This window comes from Solea solea, chromosome 7, assembly GCF_958295425.1.
Source record: "Solea solea chromosome 7, fSolSol10.1, whole genome shotgun sequence".
Taxonomy (NCBI): domain Eukaryota; kingdom Metazoa; phylum Chordata; class Actinopteri; order Pleuronectiformes; family Soleidae; genus Solea; species Solea solea.
In genome coordinates this window covers 14,426,736-14,444,438 of record NC_081140.1, presented here as the reverse complement: position 1 = coordinate 14,444,438, position 17,703 = coordinate 14,426,736, and the positions used below count along the sequence as shown (strand labels likewise).

General features: G+C 41.3%; 2 protein-coding genes across 4 annotated transcripts in view; both read left to right on the top strand.

Moving 5' to 3' along the window:
- Window positions 1-16,495, top strand: part of LOC131462904 (uncharacterized) — a 52,248-nt gene extending 35,753 nt beyond the window's left edge. Inside the window, exon 2 of the mRNA XM_058634469.1 lies at window positions 16,388-16,495. Within this exon, the coding sequence (XP_058490452.1) occupies window positions 16,388-16,495 (108 nt within the window). The remainder of the gene's footprint in view (window positions 1-16,387) is intronic.
- Window positions 1-17,703, top strand: part of zgc:172282 (leucine-rich repeat and fibronectin type III domain-containing protein 1-like protein) — a 138,283-nt gene that overhangs the window by 44,429 nt on the left and 76,151 nt on the right. The window lies entirely within an intron of this gene.

The following is a 17,703-nucleotide window of genomic DNA, read 5'->3' as shown; positions in this document are numbered from 1 at the left end:
AGCCTGTGGAGTAGGTCGGGTGGAAGATACTGGTTAAATATTCTGGCAATCCTACCTAAATGTAGGGTCCATGAGTTGAGCTGGATCACACACAAATGTGTTGAACAATTCAAATGCTTTGGAAAAGCCAGGTGGGCATCAACAGGAAAAATAAAAAAACAAAACACATTTAAATGTTCAACTTTTATTTCGTGACATTGAGAAAGAGGAAGTCAATGCAAGCGGAGTTTTTTTTGGCTTGTAAAGCTCACCTCTTGCTTGATTTATTTGGCTGCCTGGGCCAAATATGACATTGAGGATTACTGTTACTCTGCATGTTTACGAATATACTGTCAAGCTGAAAAAGGATTCCACACTGTACCACAGCAAAACAACACATTTCTAGTGGCACTTGGCAAATACCGTAGACATGATCACAAGGTTGGCTTTACTGAAGAGATGATCGATGACTCATGATAGAAACACCTTTAACTGAGAAACACCAACACATTTACTGACTGATTATCCCTGAATGGGCAAACATATCTCCCGTGTGAAACCAGTGAGGGAAACTGTTGTGGTTATTTCTTAGAGCAAGTCCAAACATCCGTAGTATGTGCTCCCTAATAGAAAATAGCTATAGTTTCACAATGTTTTACGTAGCTATCAGAGACATTGGTGGCAACAAGCTTAATCTTGGGTCACCTTTTTAAGTCTGTGAATCATTTTCTTTTTTTTAGTATAAACTCAGCATCCAAGTGCAAGGATGTTGTATATGCCCGTCCCCTCCCCCACGCCACTTTCTTGTCCACCCTCAAACTGAAGGTTTCTTTTGGACGAGCCTCCCTGTGGGCATCACACACGGGGCAGCAGAAGTGTCCCACCATATTCCAAAAATATCTCAATCGCTGAAGAAAAGCCCAGTGGGAAATACTGTTAGCTGCAAATTATAGTGAAACCAGTCGGACTGACTTGTGAACCTCGAGTTGAAATCCCAGAACGGCTGAGAAATTTCACTGTGAAGAAATGACACAATTAAGCGGGCTGTGCGATCGCATTGATCAGCTTGTTCGCATTTGTCAATATTCGTGTAATACAACTGAAGATGTTCCGTTATCTATGCGACCCTGTCCTGAACTCGTGTTCTTTGTCCCCCTCTGTTCTCACAACGGAATAACGCACCGGGTGCTGCACTGCACACACAAAATGTTCCCATGCAGCAACATGCAACACAAGAATCCAAACAGTAGTTCTCCACTCATTCACACTCAATTCAAACATGTCAGAAATGTGAAATACAATACAATACAAGAGTGTCTGTATGTGTGTGTGCTGTCACAGGTTTATAGCATAGTCTTGAGAATGATATTTATTGATGAAGTGCATGCATTTTTTGAAACATGGCACCATGCTTAAGGTGAGAACCAGTGTGATCGAAAGAAGAAAGAAAGAAATATTGTCTGACGATGGATCACGTGAAGAAAAAAAAAAAGAAAAAGATCCAGTGTGTGGTTGGGTGTGTACTGTAGATGGGACAGACAGATAAAAGCAGTGCCTTAGGGATGAAGCTCTTAATGATGAACGGGGGGGAATCAACTCTCTTAGTTGAGAGCTGGAAAACAGAGAGATAGAGAGATATGGAAATGAGAACAAGAAAAACGAGTGGAGTTCCTTTTCAGAGCGAGGAACAAGAAGCTTGAAACAAAAAGGGGAAAATACAGTTATGGGAAAAAATGCGTATTATTTTGTACATGAGTGTAAGATGAACAACACGTTTTGAGGAAGACCTTTCTGGTGAAAAACGTCCTGTGACAACCTTATGCAGAACTACAGCACTTCGGTATAGCGGGACTAATTCTACTGACATTTAAGTCAATTCATTTCGAGAAAGAACACGATTTCGGAGATTCCGGGGAGAGATTTTCTCAAACTCCTTCAAACAATAGTGACAGGGTGCTCTTGTGAGGCCTGCAGGTCACATACATCTGTTGAATAAATTACCATACAAGCTTTTGTGACTAAATATTATTTGCCATGTGCCTTACAGGAAGTGGTACACACTTGAAGCCCGAGCATGAGACTGCTCTTGCATTCAATCATGCTTTCATTCTCATACTGCCTGTTTTCATATCCTCTCAAGCATGCACACTCTTAGGTCCCATATCTGTCATTTCTCAGGCTGGGTATTATTTACATTTTTTTGGTATTGCTATCTGGACTTGAAACCTATTTCTGGATATTTTTTTTTTCTCATGTTGTTACATCAATTTAAAAAATTCTAAATTAGTTTTGCTTTTAGCTGGACGGGTCATCTTTTTGCAGTCAAACATGAAGCGACTTCCTGTTCTCATATTGATGTATTTCAGATCGTCTTCACATACTTTCATTCACAGAACAAGTGGCAGCCTTTCAAAATACGACACAGACACTCACACGTGTTAATCCTCTACTTCCTCTTCTTTTTTGGGGGGAATGAGCTCCCATCTCTGGTTGTGATTTCCATTCATTCAGAAACAGCTGGCTGCATGCATATTGGCCCACTGATGCTGATGAGATTAACTCCTTAGGCGTGTTCAAGTGTCAAAGACTCTAGTCGTCCAGAGTCATCAGCACATTAATAAAGATTATTAAACTAAATTTTTTTTTTTTTTTCTTTCAGCTGTGTTTGAAATAATTGTGAAGCAGAATAATCCCCCATAATCATTTTCTTATTGTTAAATACGGCACTGTTTCAAGAAATGTCTTCATCCACACAAATCACTCAAACTGACTGTAAATGCTGTACTACACATGCCGGGTCTGTACATGTCGCTGTAACGCTCCTACACCGAAAACAGAGAAGTTTGTTTGCAGAACTTTGGCTTTATTTCGAACAGAGGTTCCTACAGGATACAGTGCACTTACCATCAGATGCTCATGTGACTTGTCTGTTGTAAAACAGCTCCATATTTCCCTTCCAGGGAGCTTGTGAACTCAGCTTAGCCTGAACGGCTCACGCCATAAATCTCTAAACAGTCGCAGTACAAAAAGCCTTAGACGTTAGTGAACAAACAAATGAGTAAACAGAGACTGGCTCTTAGTGCTCCTCCTAAGCACCTAATAATTATAGCACTGATTAGTAGGTAATAAAAGATATAAAGCAAGGCCTTCACTAGATTTATGCCCCCAAGGATCATACACAGGAGAGACATGTAGAAAGGCATTACTGTCCCTAATGTGCTTTTGCTTTCTTTGATGAGAGAAATGGCAAAACCTGCTCAGAAATCTAAACCAGCTTTAAGGGGAAAAGTGCAGAGCAGTGGGAGAAGCAAGAAACGGAGAAGAGAGTGATTTCAGAGGGCATGTGATGACTGTTGTTCAGTTATAGCACAAATCAATAACCAGCGGAAACTGATCAGCAAGACCAAGATATAAAGAATATAAATGAGGAGGTGAAAGGAAGAGGAGCATGGGGGAGGGGAGTGATGTTGAGGTCCTTTTCCTCTCTCTTCGCCATTGTTGTTCACTTTTATTCAGCACTAGTGCACTTCATTTTGTCCGCCGTCTCCTTTTCCTGCCTTCCATTTTATCTGATCCTTCCTCCGCCCTGTGATGTCTTCACTCTCTCTGTTCACAGGCGGGTGTGATAGCTGCTGTGACGGTGTAAACAGTAAGATGTTATATCACAATGGTGATGGTAAATTAGTGCCGTCTTTACTGACGTGTACAACTGGGTAGTTGCAAATGGTGAACAATGTTTTTGTTCTAAGGTCACTCTCACATTGACCTCTTATCTACTGCTACACGGCTGGTGTAGTGTTTAGCGCTCTTGCCTTTGCAGCATGAAGACCCGGTCGGAACAAGGGCCTTTCTGCATGGAGTTTGCATGTTTTCTCCAGGTTCTCTGGTTTCCTCCCACAGTCCAAAGACATGCAGATTAGGCAAACTGGACACTCTAACTTCGGCACAAACTCTGACCCTCATGCGGAGCATAAAGCGGCAGAAGATGGAGGGATGGTGTTGGGCCACTCCCATCTGTGATGCAAGAAACGGATCTAAGCTTTAAAGTCAGAAGTCATTAAATCCATGGTCATCTCTTTCACTTATCTTATATTAGTACTGCACTAGTGAAGCGCTCTTGTACTGCAGTCCGAGCCGAAAACGCAAAAATACCAAGACAAAACTTTATCTATCATAGCTATAAAATTACAATGAGGCATTAAATGTGTACGGTCCATAAAAATTCAGCCGGGCTGTGAAGACAGACTATCATATAGTCTGTTTAAACACTCACTGGCAAACTCACTGGTATTTTTTATTCTTCAAATAATCCATGTTTTGCGCTGCTAGGAGCAAGGCTTGTGAATTATTAATCATTATATTCATACATTTATTAATTGGGGTAATAACAACGGACTGCCAACGTAGTATCAGGGGCCAACAACCAAACACACGCATTACTCTTGTACATCATTCTTCGCGAGGACACTCATAAACCCTTACCCTCACCTTAACCAACCTTAACCCTAAAACCAGGTCTTAATCTTCAAAAAGCTGTCAACATGTCCTCACAAAGATAGCTTTGATTTAAAAACCTCCTTCAGAATGTACACACACAAACATAGAGAGAGAGAGAGAGAGAGCCATGCATCTCCTTAAACTAAGGAAGTTACTCATGTTGAATACAGAGCAGGGTCATGAAAGGGTGTGCGAGTGCAAGTGTGAGAGCAGAGTGGGGCGGCCACAGCCAGCGGCTTTAAAACAAGAGTTATTACTGACAACTAATAGAAACCGTTGGTTCTTACATTACTCTCAGATGAAACTGTGTGATAAAACCATAATGAACATGATAAAAACCCTCGGATGATCATTTTAAAGCCTTTACTGTTGATGTCATTTTCTTTTTTTTCCCCTCTTTGATCCTCTCTGGCTTCCACTGTGAAAACCAAGAGTCATTTAATAACATATTAAACTCCCATTCACTCAGCCGTTTGTTTACAAGTTGAACTACCTTTATGTAACTCGACTGAGCAGGTGTGCATGTGTGGTTGATCACTTTTTTTACTTTATGAATAGAAATGACACATTTGAGGCTACTTTAAAAAACTATGTATGTATGTATGCTTTTTGCCAAAACTCCATTATTCCTATTGTATTTCTAACAGTGTGACTGTGACAGCATGCACTCGCTTTGAATATTGTGTAATATCCAGCTCTTTGGCGACACAGTTCTCTCTCTTTTTCATTTCGGTGCGTTGTTTGTCCTACTTATGATGATAGAACCCTCCCTCCAATCTGAATTTCACTGTGGTAGAACGAGCTGGAGCTTTGAGGCCAAAGTTTGCATGTTAATCACAGCTGACAGGCAAAAAAAAGGGAATGTACAATAATAATACGGGTGCTGGGCAATATGATATACTGCTCAGCATAATTGCAAATACTAGACTTTTGTGCACATTCGCCTCAAGGCCTGATGCTTTCGGGCAGGAATATTCAATTACAAACTCAGTTGGGCGGCGTTTTCAAACCAAGAAATCTAATTGTCTGCAGCCAGTAAGAAGCAGGTGATGACACATTTGAAACATACATCGAAAATTGCATTTCAAAAATAATATAATATTTTGTTCATACCTGTCCTTTGCACACCTCAAAGTGCATAAACAAGTGCACAGCCTTAGCTGCAACTGTTTTACATTGAAAATAAACGTGTTTGTCATCTCAGGTGCAACTCAAAGTGCTTAAAATTTAAATATAGCATGTGTTTCTCTTTGAAAAAAGATAAACATATGTCATATACAACCCACAGACATCTCAAAGTGCCTTTTACAGAACACAAAAGAACTAACACTGTTATCAGACCTCATCAGACTACTGTAGGAATTGACGTAGGAATCTTTGAGGGGCGGTGAAAAGTTATTCAGTTATTTCTGGTGAAGTTGGTTATGGGCCGCCGGCCGCCATTTGAATAGACTTTGGTCGTTGACATGCTGTTCCTGCATTGATGTGTAAATTCATTTTTGGTTTTGCATTAAGCATTGCCAGCGATTCTTGTATCTATCATAATCTGCCGTTCATTTTGATGAAGTTACATCCGTGTAATCCCTCTGTCATCGCTCGGTTTGATCCGTTTGACACACAACAACACTGATCCTCTCCCCCTTTGCCAACGGTTGCTTCCTACTTCTGCATCTCCCTCCCTTCATCCCATGAACCAACCTCACAGGCAGTCAGACTCTGTCACATGACCACATGTTTGTGTTCATGATGTGCTATTTTTCTTAAAGGTAAAACATTACACACTACACTTGTATGCGATGGAATATGTCTGCAATTGTTTTTCAAACAGAGTGAGAGTTATTGTTTGAGAGTTATATTGCGGCAGCCCGTCGTTTGATGAAAAAAAAGTTCTTGAAAAGTGTTTACTTTTTCCTGTCCCCTGTTAATTTATGTGGCGTCAGTGCTCAGATAGCTTTGCTTGCATATTTCACTCCTCTCACAGTGGGTGCACTGGCAGAGAAAAGGAGCTTAGAATCAGGTGACAGACTGGCACAGCTGCAGCAGAAGTCAAGAGGGATAACTCTCTCTCTCTCGCTCTCTGAGTGTGAGTGTGCGGCCAAGACTCGGTGTTGAAATAATGTTTTTGTAATGAGAGAAGAGGTGTTTGTCAATAAGCAATTTTATTTTTCCATTGTTGAAGGTTTAACTCGTATTATTAAATATTTGTCTGCGTGAACAGAAGAATGGCCTGTGTGTACAAGACGGAGACGGAGGACAAGAGGGAACAACCATTATACCGGGGGGGGGGAAGAAAAGGAGACGTCTTTGTATTCAGGCGGCGCTTACACTGTGATTCGCAATAAACTAGACTCATTTAACAATTTTGCATAATCCCATAGGATATGTCAAAGGACAATGGCAACCATTTTGCAGCAAATCAAAAGCGGGCATCTTATAGCCCATTAAATGGAGCCAAAGATATTTTATTTCCCATTGGGTGCAGTGAAGGCACATAAACAAGCTCAATTTATGACTTGCTTTCAGTAAATGAAGTCTTAGGCTGTAGTGTATATAAGAGTGGATGTGCACGGACATAATCTAAGTATATGTAATCTGTGTGCATCACTGCGTGTTATATCAGAGTGTGTGGGTAGGGCAGTCTTCGGAGTATGTGTGTATGTGCGTGTGTACTTGTGAACCAGTAGAACAGGGGACTTTGGTGTTGTTACACACTCACAAACAGGGGACTCCACGTTGAACAGGGGACAGTTTTCAGGTCCCCTGTTAGTCGTGATTTAAATCAAGCTAAAATCATGTCTAAGATGCTCTGGTGAATTTTTTTTTTTTTTTTAATATTAAGCAAAGTGAGGACTTGCAAGTGTGTGAGTGTTAAAGCCCATACTCAGCAGTGCCCCTGCTGGCTGGAGCAGGTGTGTGTGTGTGTATTTAAGCAGTGCACAGATGGTATGTCTTTTCTTCTTCATGTCATACATGTAGCTGTGCTCACTCTCTAGAACACACACACAAAGACAGGCCTTGTCCATGTCTATGGACCAAGGAATTGGAAGGTTGCTGGTTCAATTCTAGGGTGGGCCAAGGGCTGTGGTGCCCCTGAGCAAGGCACCCCAGCAGGAGTGTTGACAGCACAACTGTCTGACGCCATCTCTCCCTCTCAGCCCGTTATGAACTGGCAACTCTGACAACGACGGTCAGGATGAATCAGCTGTTTGCCAAACTGATCCTGTTAAGCTGTTTAAATACGTCTTTAAAGCCTGACAATGACAAAGCGTGTGAACGTGTGTACATACTGTACCTGTGCACTCCACTAAATATCCACCACAAAGTACATTCTGCACCTTTTAATACACATGCATGAATGAGTGAGTGAGTGCATGGATAAATACAGAAGTCTCCATGACATGTATGTTGTTTATATAGCATGCTTGCTCTGCACTTGTTGATGTTAAGAACGTACTCGAGAAAAACAGTTTACAGTGTTAAGGTGAAAATGGTGGCAACTATAGGTGTTTTATGACAATATTTTATATTAGTTGTGACATTTGCTCCAAAACTACACGTGTTGTTACGTGTTGAGATCAGTCTAGTATTTCAAAGCGGGCTGAGAAATGAGTATAAAACATGCAGCAAAAATGAGTTCAATCATGAGGCATTTGGCCTAATTGACGTGTGTGTCCAGTATTGCTATTCACTCAAGTTTCAATCTGAGCAGTGATATTGATCTTGAGATTGGCCTGGACTTGAGCCACTTGATTACAGCAGACTAAGGATTAGATTAAGTATTTGCTCGTCCAACGGCTGTATTGACTTAGCAAAGAATCTTATGAGTGTTGCTCCTTTGATTACTCTCGATAAGCATGTAAAAACGTCGTCAAGAAGTCATTTAGTGGAAGTTATTGACAGAAGATGTGATTCATTGTGTTATGACACTCAGATTCAGCAGTGATGTGAGTCAGTGGTGAGTTCAGTGACTGCCATACATCCAGAAGCGGTGGAACCATTCCTTTCAATGTCCTTGTTTGAGCCGTTTCATTTTATTTGACTAAAATCTGGATCAAAATTCAAAGGTTATTAGTGAGGAGATACAATATCCTGCCAAATACCTTTAGAGAAAAAAAAATGGCTTCATTTATAACAATTACTCCATATTTTTAAACCATGAAATTTTCTGATCATGCACTCATTTATTGTTGACAAGCCACAGCAAGGTTTCCATTGTTAAAATAACCTTCATTAGCAATTTCCTTCAATTTCTCTTGTTTTGTTGATATTTTGCTGAAAATAGCTATTTTATGACACTGAAGGTTTGTTATTTTTCTCTCATTATTGGTTGAACTAGTTACTGGAGGTGATTGGGGATGGGGGTGTCATGCACACTTCATTAGGACAGCTTGTGCACCACATGCCAACTGGCATCCGGTCAACAGTCACTTGCACATGCTACACACACACGGACTATCTTTCTTCCTTCTCTGTGTTTGTCTGTTTCTATCTCTACAATACATGATTTTGAACACTAATGCAAATGGTTGCAGGATTAAAATGCCACAGTAACGATAGAGTAAGGGGAATAAAAGGAGGGGGAAATGACGAGTGGACAGAAAAGAGAGAATGAGGTTGTGATGAAGAGGCTGGTGGGGTGACAGCTGAATTAGAAAAAACAGAAACAGGAATAAATACAGAAAGGAAATACTGGGCCTGTGTGTGTGTGTGTTTGTGTTTCGCCTCAGGAAAACCTGAAAATGACATTAAGGTGCCAAACGTGGAGCAACCGTGTCTCCCTTTCTCCATTTTCTGATATATGCCCTCATGTACGGTTCATGCATCTTTACTCTTTCTCTGTTCTGTCTGTTACTAGATTTCTTTTGCTCTTCTGTTACTAAAATGCTGCACTAAATGTTCTCCTTTTCACAGGAGAAACGTGTCATACTGTAGTTGTACCACGCTTGCATTAGCCCCAAGCTTAAAGGTGGCTTTGTTTAATTTATCCTGTTACTGTTTCAGCATAATAGTTAAATCACCATCTTCTAACCACTCTACTCTCACTCATACTTGAACTATTACCGTTGAAATTGGTCACTAAGCTGGCTGTGGTTAACTGACTCGTATTTTTTTGAGTAGGGAAATAGAGCACAAAGGGGACTTGAGCACAGAACTGCAGCTTGCTGTTATATCAATTTTGTAATTACACATATGAAAAGCAGTGCAGTGTGATTTTTGACTGAATAAAAAAAGCATTGGTTTAATGAAGCAATAAAAAGCAGCATAAAGTAAAAGGGTACAGATGTTGATTTGATTAACTAGGCTCAAGCCACCTTTATATTTTCTATATCCTTTTTCTTTCTTGGGCAAGTCGGGTCATTTCCTCTCAACGCTTACTCTCATATTTCCTTTAGACTAATAAGAAGGTTCAAGTTCATAACCATAAACTTGAACCTACAAGATGTTACTTTTCAAAACCAAATAATGAATGTAGGCTGATCTTAGATCTAACCCAGTGGTAGGAATCGGCTAGAAGTACGAGCACTGTGAGTCTGAACGTAACACACACATTACAATGAGATTTCAGAACATTAAATCAAATTATAATAATAATAATAATAATATGAAACATATTCCATGCTTTACATTGTCTGCAATACCTTTATTAACAGTAACCTGGATGTAACATAGTCATTTAGCAAGGTGGTGATGGAGGCTGTACAATAGGAAATACATACAATTCAAAGTGATTTATTTGTGTTTATATGTGTGACAGCTCTCAATAAAGAGACAAGAGAAGAGAAGAAAATGCAGATGACAATAAATATATATATAAAAAATATTTTTTTCTTACATAATTATACAGTCATTGAGTTTTTAATTCATTTTTAGTTTGATACTCCAGCTCAGGGAGCAGCAGAGATGCAGAGGGGAATGACAGAGATGGACTGAAAGTTATCAGAAATGGACAGAGCAAACAAAGAAGGAGAGGCAAACTTAAGGCAGGGAGTGAGTGAAACATGATTAGTTTCTGTGCTGCTTTTATAAGAAAACCGAGGAAGAATGTGTACACAAATTACAGATCAACTGACTGTGAGGTACACTGCTGGAGTCTTTGCACTACAAAGACATTGTGGCTGAACTGAATTATATACAGTATACCTAGGCCCAAGGTTATCAAGAGGGCAATTCTTCACCCATGAAAAAGCTAATCTCCCAACTCTATGGAATAAAAGATTTGAAAGATTTGAACGTTTTATAGTTAAACCAAACCAAAGCTACAGCAAACGTCAACAATGAAACAAAAATCAGTTAAAGCCCCTTCCGAAAAAGCGACACAAAATACGAAAAAATGCTAATTCTTGAAGGGCATAGTGATGACATTTTTATGATTATCATTAATTCACTGGCACTGTTGTGTCCCTGCAGTATCAGATGATTCCGAACTGGCTCACACCATCACATTGTCGTGGGAGCAGTCTGTGTTTCGCCCTCCTCAAAATAAAACAGTCTAAATCTGGACATATAAGAGAATCTAGACATGCAGCCGTGGCTTTTACGAAATGCAGTTTTAATTTGTTTTTGCCGAATCGCTGCAAAATCACTTCAGTCGTATGGATATTTGACAATAAATGAGAGTAGAGTAGGCTCTGACTGGTGCACATTAAAGGCGCACTTGTCTTTATAAATCATTTCTTACCGATAGTCTCTATGGGAGGATTTCTGTCTGCTCGCTGTGCCTCAGAGACAAGCTGTGGATAGATTTGAAAGTAATTCAAACGTCTCTTCCTAGATTTTCTGCTATGCCTCCAGGGGACATGAACAAAGAGCACGGTGGGTGGCCGCCCAACATTGACCAGAGAGAACTCATGTGTAGTGATTCAAGACTCGTTTAACCTTTGGAAATTTTAAAAGAGTAAAATTGGGGTGAGGAAGAAACACAGTGAAGGTTGGAGAGTGGTAAACTAAAGGAAATCAAGCAGGTCTTCAAACCGATAAATATAACACCTTATTTTATCGTGAGCATGTTATGCTGTACTTTCTACAGTTCTCCAACGACCGTGGATTTCAAGGGAAAGAGACATGCTTGTGCAGCTGCAACTGATCTATTCCAACTAGACATTTACTGCACACGCAAATACTTACAGAAGGATAATGCATTGTGCGAATTTTCATTATTGTAACATGACTCTAGAGTGCAGTGATGCCACGCAAAGTGTGATTAACCTAAGTAATTCTAATTTTCTCTGAACTCTTTTATGTTTTGAGTCAGCAAAAAAAAAAAGAAAAAATTGGATTATGATATTTGTGATTTGTCTTATTTTGATTCCAGGCTCAGGTAAGTGCTTGAATTATCAATTGCACGCCACTATCTTTGATATGGGATCAATTTTCTGTGTTCAGCCAATGTAACAACATTTTTGCCGCAAATTATCCCCTGCGACCTGCAGCTTGGAGTTGTGCGGATGAACCCCCTCTATCTTACACAACTTTCAACTTGCCTTGATTTTTGTCATTAAAAACGTTGTGTTTACTGGCACTTCCTGTAGGGTGGTCACATTTCCTCCTCTGAAGAAGCTGAAGGCTCTGTATGTCTGGAGAAATACATCAAATAAGCAGGAGAGAAAAAAAAGCTGTGCAGTACGACCATGTAATGGCCTCATCACTGCTGTACTCTTAATTCATTAGTTGTACAATACATTGATTTCTTTTTTTTCCCTCCTCCTAAGTGGATGACATTACCACCGCTCTAATTTGAAAATGGCCGGAGGCTTAAAAAGCTGCCTATGCCGACGACAATACTAGTTAGAATAAATTGAATGAACTTGCAATCTTTATGTTGGTCAATTAATAGAAAATGAATCAGAACTGTACAGTGGCTGCTGTTCTCCGGGCGTCTTTGTCTCCAAAGCAGAAATGATGTTCGAAATACTGGCACACAAACCCCACCCTGAAGATGAAGCCGCCTCAGAGGTGTCTCACAAGCACTTAAGTCTGAATGCCAATGCCCGCAATTCTGCAGATAAATCCCCATTATGTGTGCTTATCACAACCCTGAATGTGAGCTTTAGTGAATGTGCTTGGCAAAAGGGGATCTACATGTCATGCCAGAAAGCATTCAATGAATTAATTAAAAGTTGAAAGGGCCCACAGAGAAAGATAGCGTCAGAGAAATAAATAGAGATAGAAACAGGCTGTTATATTAGTCAGAGGCATGGAAGAGGGTTTGGTGCTGGGTTTAATTTGCCGGGCGACTTGAAGGTAGATAGCGTTTGCCTGTTGAATTTATTTGTGTCTGGGAATACTTTACTGACACTATGTTTGTTCACAATTAAATTTGCTGCTGCTAAATAACAAGCCTTTAACTGATAATCATTGCAGATAGAAACAGTAGAGAAAACTAAATGAAAAACCAGGGTGTAAAGAATGAAGTGGTATTGAATTAAACAATAAAATACCAACCTCACCTGTGAAATTACACAATAATGAGATTCAGGGTCAGTCAAGTGTTGAGGGATGGATATATGGTGTGTCATTGCCTTTGCGGCTGCTGGAAATGTGTGTGCTTTCGTCCATGTGTGTGTGTGTGCCTGCCTGCATGCATACAGGTGTGTGTTGAGTGAGTCATATTACAATGCTAGATCACTGCACACACAAACACACACACACCAGATGAATTAGCACTGACCAATTCACAGTTGATGGAGGCAGGTGAGGGAGAGTGAGGAAACAGAAGAAAAGTCATGCGGGGGGGGGGGGTTGAGAAATTACAGTGGTGACAATGGGAGGGAGGACAGAAAAGAAATACAGGGAAAAAAGTACAAGAGAAGATGAAGGAAATGTCGTCATGGAGACAGAACCATCGAAGCATACTGAAGTTTATGTTTAGACGGTAATGGATAAGACAGCTGAGGAACGGAGGGATGGTAATAGGATGGGGCAGTGTTCAAATGAAAGAAATTAAGGGGAGAGTGTCTCATGTAGGGGAGGGGGGGGAACAGATGGGGGAGAGTTGATCAAGTGGAAAGAGTGTGAAGACACCGAACAGATGGATTGACAGGTTGGAGAAGAGCGGGATGATGGCACGGGAGCCGTAGTTTGGAGAGAGGGCATGTGGCATCTCAAGGACACGCTGCTGTTGATGGAAGCTGAGCATGAAAGGCCTCCTACTCTCTGTAATTACAGGTTACTTCTAACAAAAGTCGACTGACGCGAGAAAGGTTCAAGGATTTGTTGATTGTTTACTGAATTAAATCCATTGTTCAGCAATGACTGAAGTATATGTTTGGGGACCAAATGCATAAAACAAATCTGGGCAGTATTTGAAAATCAGATTGTAGCATCGCAGTTGCAGTCCTGTTATGCTTACAAGGATCGCTTGTGACGTTGGTCATTTGGCAGATTCACCGTTTTGGCCCGGACATAATAACCCAACATCTGTCAGATGCACTGCAGCGATGTTTGTACATACATTAATGGAGGATGAATCACACAGTGACATCAGGTTCTCGTTTGAGCGAAATGCCAACAAGAAAATGGACAGACTGCCTTGGAATTGCTCACATGTATCCGTCTCTCGTGTGTCACTTGGGCAAAATGCTTCATTTGGCATTTTAGTGCCATCGGTAGGTCAACGTAGTAATTTGAGCAGTTAGAACCACGTGATTAGCATGGCACTGGCAAGAACACAAGTGTCAGAAAATGTAACGCCTGCCAAACATCAGCATCGCCTTTGTGAGCACTTTATCAGACTGATGTTAGCATTCATCTCAGAGCACAGTTTGCCCAATTAGAGCGTTAGAGAGCAGTTAACACAGCTGTACACTGTCTATTTTTTTCTTTGACATACTTCTATGATCAACCAGGTAATCATGGCACAATCTGTCATGCCTTAAAACGTATATTATATAGTCACAGTAGCACAGATTGACATGTAGTGAAACTGAAAGATTCCTGTTATCGCACAGTGTGTAGATGCCTTAAGGTGAAAGACGAAAAGGAGGTGGAAGAAGGAAAGAAATGCAGAGTTACACTGCAGAGAGAGAGAGAGAAGGCAGGGGACTGCAGAGCTATAACATGAACTTGCTTATCGGGCCAGCACTCTGGACAAAAAAGACAAACAAAAGGACCAGGGATTATGGTAAAAAAAATAAAGATAGTGTGGAAAGTGTGAAGGAGAAAGAGGAAACTGAGAGATGAGAATCAGTATATGAGGAGAGGGATATGACTAACAGAAAATGAGAGGCATGTAGAGAGGGAGGGAGAGAGAGAGAGAGAGAGAGAGAGTTGTGTGGGAGGTGGAGAGACACACCGATGGAGAGGTCAGTGTTAACTGCTGTGGTCTGGCTTTCTCCCTGAGACCTATCACAACCCATCAACTCAGTCTGGTGCACACACACGCACCCACACAGGTGGATACACACAAAAACTAGTGCCTCCCCGGTGTAGTGGACAGGCTAAATAGAGAGAAATAGTGGTGTTGTAAGTGGTTGGGAAAGGAAATGGAGAGAAGTAGGGAATGAAGAGACGGTTCCATGAGAAGTGTGTGTGTGAGAGAGAGAGAGAGAGAGAGAGAGCAGCTGCAACACACCACTGTGTGTCTACAACCTGCTGGTGATTTGGTCAAGGTCAGGGTCTGGCTACTACACTACCGTTCTGGCACAAACTTCACCTTGGCCTCTGTGAGACAGACACAAGGAAAGCGCTTGTGCACTGTCTGAGAAACAATCTTGAATACTTAAAAAGATGCCCTTTCGATGAGATTAATCTAAATTATGCATTGTGCCATTAAAAACAACTGCAGTGTAAGGGCCTCATTTGCATTCTTAAAAGTGCAATATGCAATACTTGAGCACCACCAGTCTGGGCAGTGGAGCATGCATGTCAGACAAAAAACAAAAGTTATCATGGCAGCTCGTGTCCAAGAGCTATCATGTCAGTCAACGATGAAAAGAGGAATGTACCACTGTGTGTGCAAAAAAGGCTTCTTTTACACCTGTCTTTTAGACTGTGAGACCTTCCGTGCAGTGTAACACATGATAAAAGGCTGAAAGCAGGCATCACGGGGGAACAGGTGGATCAGAATATAGTATCATTCTCTCTCCACACACCCCTGCCCGGTATCCCCTCAACTGCCCAATAACTGCACCGCTGGTGCCTACTCAGCACTTTGTCTATCAACAGATTCTCCACTGATGAGATTCAGCCTGTGCCAAAATACTGTGCATGTGTCTTTGTAACCTGGTGCTTGTTTTACGCTGAAACAAACTTGGAACCTCAATTGTCCTGACCAAGATCCTGAATCATTTGGTGAAGTCAGGGTTGCTTCTGGTACATAACATTTCCCGAGAATGCTTAAATATTAGTGTTGTGAATACACACAGACCCGGCGACCTGTCCGGGGTGTACCCTGTCTTTCGGATCTATATAAAGCAGCAGTGAAGAAAATGCAGGGCTGATACTCTGTTGTCTTTGTTTGTGATTCTATTTCTCACTTTAATGTATTAATGTATACGGTGAAGCTGCTAATCTTAGAAGCTCCCAGGTTCCTGTTGCTTAGTAACGACAGGCGTGTCAGGAGCTTGACCCTCATGAGCGCCTCTGGCTTCTGTCTTTCATGTGTTTAGGAACAGGCTTGTGAACAGCTCCTTATGTGGCGTCTTTTACAGACAATGAAGTAGCATTTGCAACGCCACGCTAAGTTGTGTAAGTGCTACCTTGTGTTCTACATATGCCAATGAATTATGTTGTTTCCTTATTTGTGAATCTAGATCACAAGAACAACTTCTTGCATCTTAGATCAGAGCATACTATGGATCCCGGGTAGGGTCAAGGTGGGAAATATTTTTAGACAATATTTTTTTAATTCCCTCACAATAGTTTTCCCTCCCCAGTGATACCCAGAGCTCTCGGGGCTCTTCCCATGCCTCAGGCAACCCTGTCCGCCCGTGCATGGCACTTGTTCCCTGCGAGAACTCCCCAGAGCTCCGTGGCCCCCGTGCTCAAAGCCAGCACTCATCCTCCAGCCAGAGCTGGATAGCCTGAAAAACTTTAGTGTTTCCTCCCCGGTGTTTCACGGTTCTCCCCGGGCCTCAGGCAGCCCTGCCCGCCCATTCATAACACTTGCTCCCTGTAAGAACTGAGCACTGAGCTCTGGGGATTTCTCACAGGTAGTGTGGTGCCATGCACGGGCAACGCAAAAGTTTGGTCTAAAAAGATTTCCCATCTTGATTTTATTGCTCTCCTCGTCTTAAGTCTTTTAAAGGGCAGGCTTTTTTTTTTTTTAAGTAAATCCACAGAATCGACCTCAGACGGAAACTCTGACCTCAGAGTATCTCAACTATTTTATATGTTTCCTTATATCGTGAGAGAAAGAATGTTAAATGAATTGAAAGGTGATTCATGATGTACAAAATTGGTGCAATCCCCAATTTTAGGGAGGGAAAACACTCTTGTTATCACATTTTCTCAGATTCATTTAGACATGCACTCTTATACATTTACAGACACTTAGAGGGGGAAAATAACCCCAGACAAGTCAGAGGAGAGAAGATAAGGGGAGCTAAGAGGCATCGAAGAAAGCACTCAAAAGCAGCTGTCAGTCATCACCAGCCATGTGGGACGTTATCCTGGAGGCGGGACAGAGCAATAATATTTACCTCACACACCACTGGCCACCTGCACACACATGCACTTCTATCTTTGTGAGGACACTCACCGACATCAACCATCCTCTCGGCTCATCCCAGTCTGTCACAATACATTTCAGTGAGGTTTGCATTAGGTTAGAATTACTGAGACCCTCTTATTTTGGTCTTTGTGTGTGTTTTGAGGCCCATTCAGTCCTGTTCAGTTGCATCCAGTGAGGAATCTGTGATGGATTTAAGTCTAAAGGTGTTTTGGGGATCACTTCCTTTGGAATTAGAGTAGGTTCGCTCTCAGATAGTTATTTTGACTGACAGTGAGAGCACAGAAACAGGCATGAAAGTGGGAAACCGTGTCTATGCAGTAAAGTCTTTCTTCCTCCTATTCCTATTCCTTCCATTTATCTCTCTCTGTTCCTCTCTCTCTTTATTCTACTACATTTATCTCTCCCAGTCATTTCTTGGAGATGAATTAAAACGAAATTCTCTGCTCTATTTTCCACAAATTAACCTGTGTTCTTTCTCCCTTGAAGCTGCACGGTGGCTGACAGCCAAGCTTAATTAGATAAATTAGTCATTTTCCTTTATTCATCACAAAAAATAA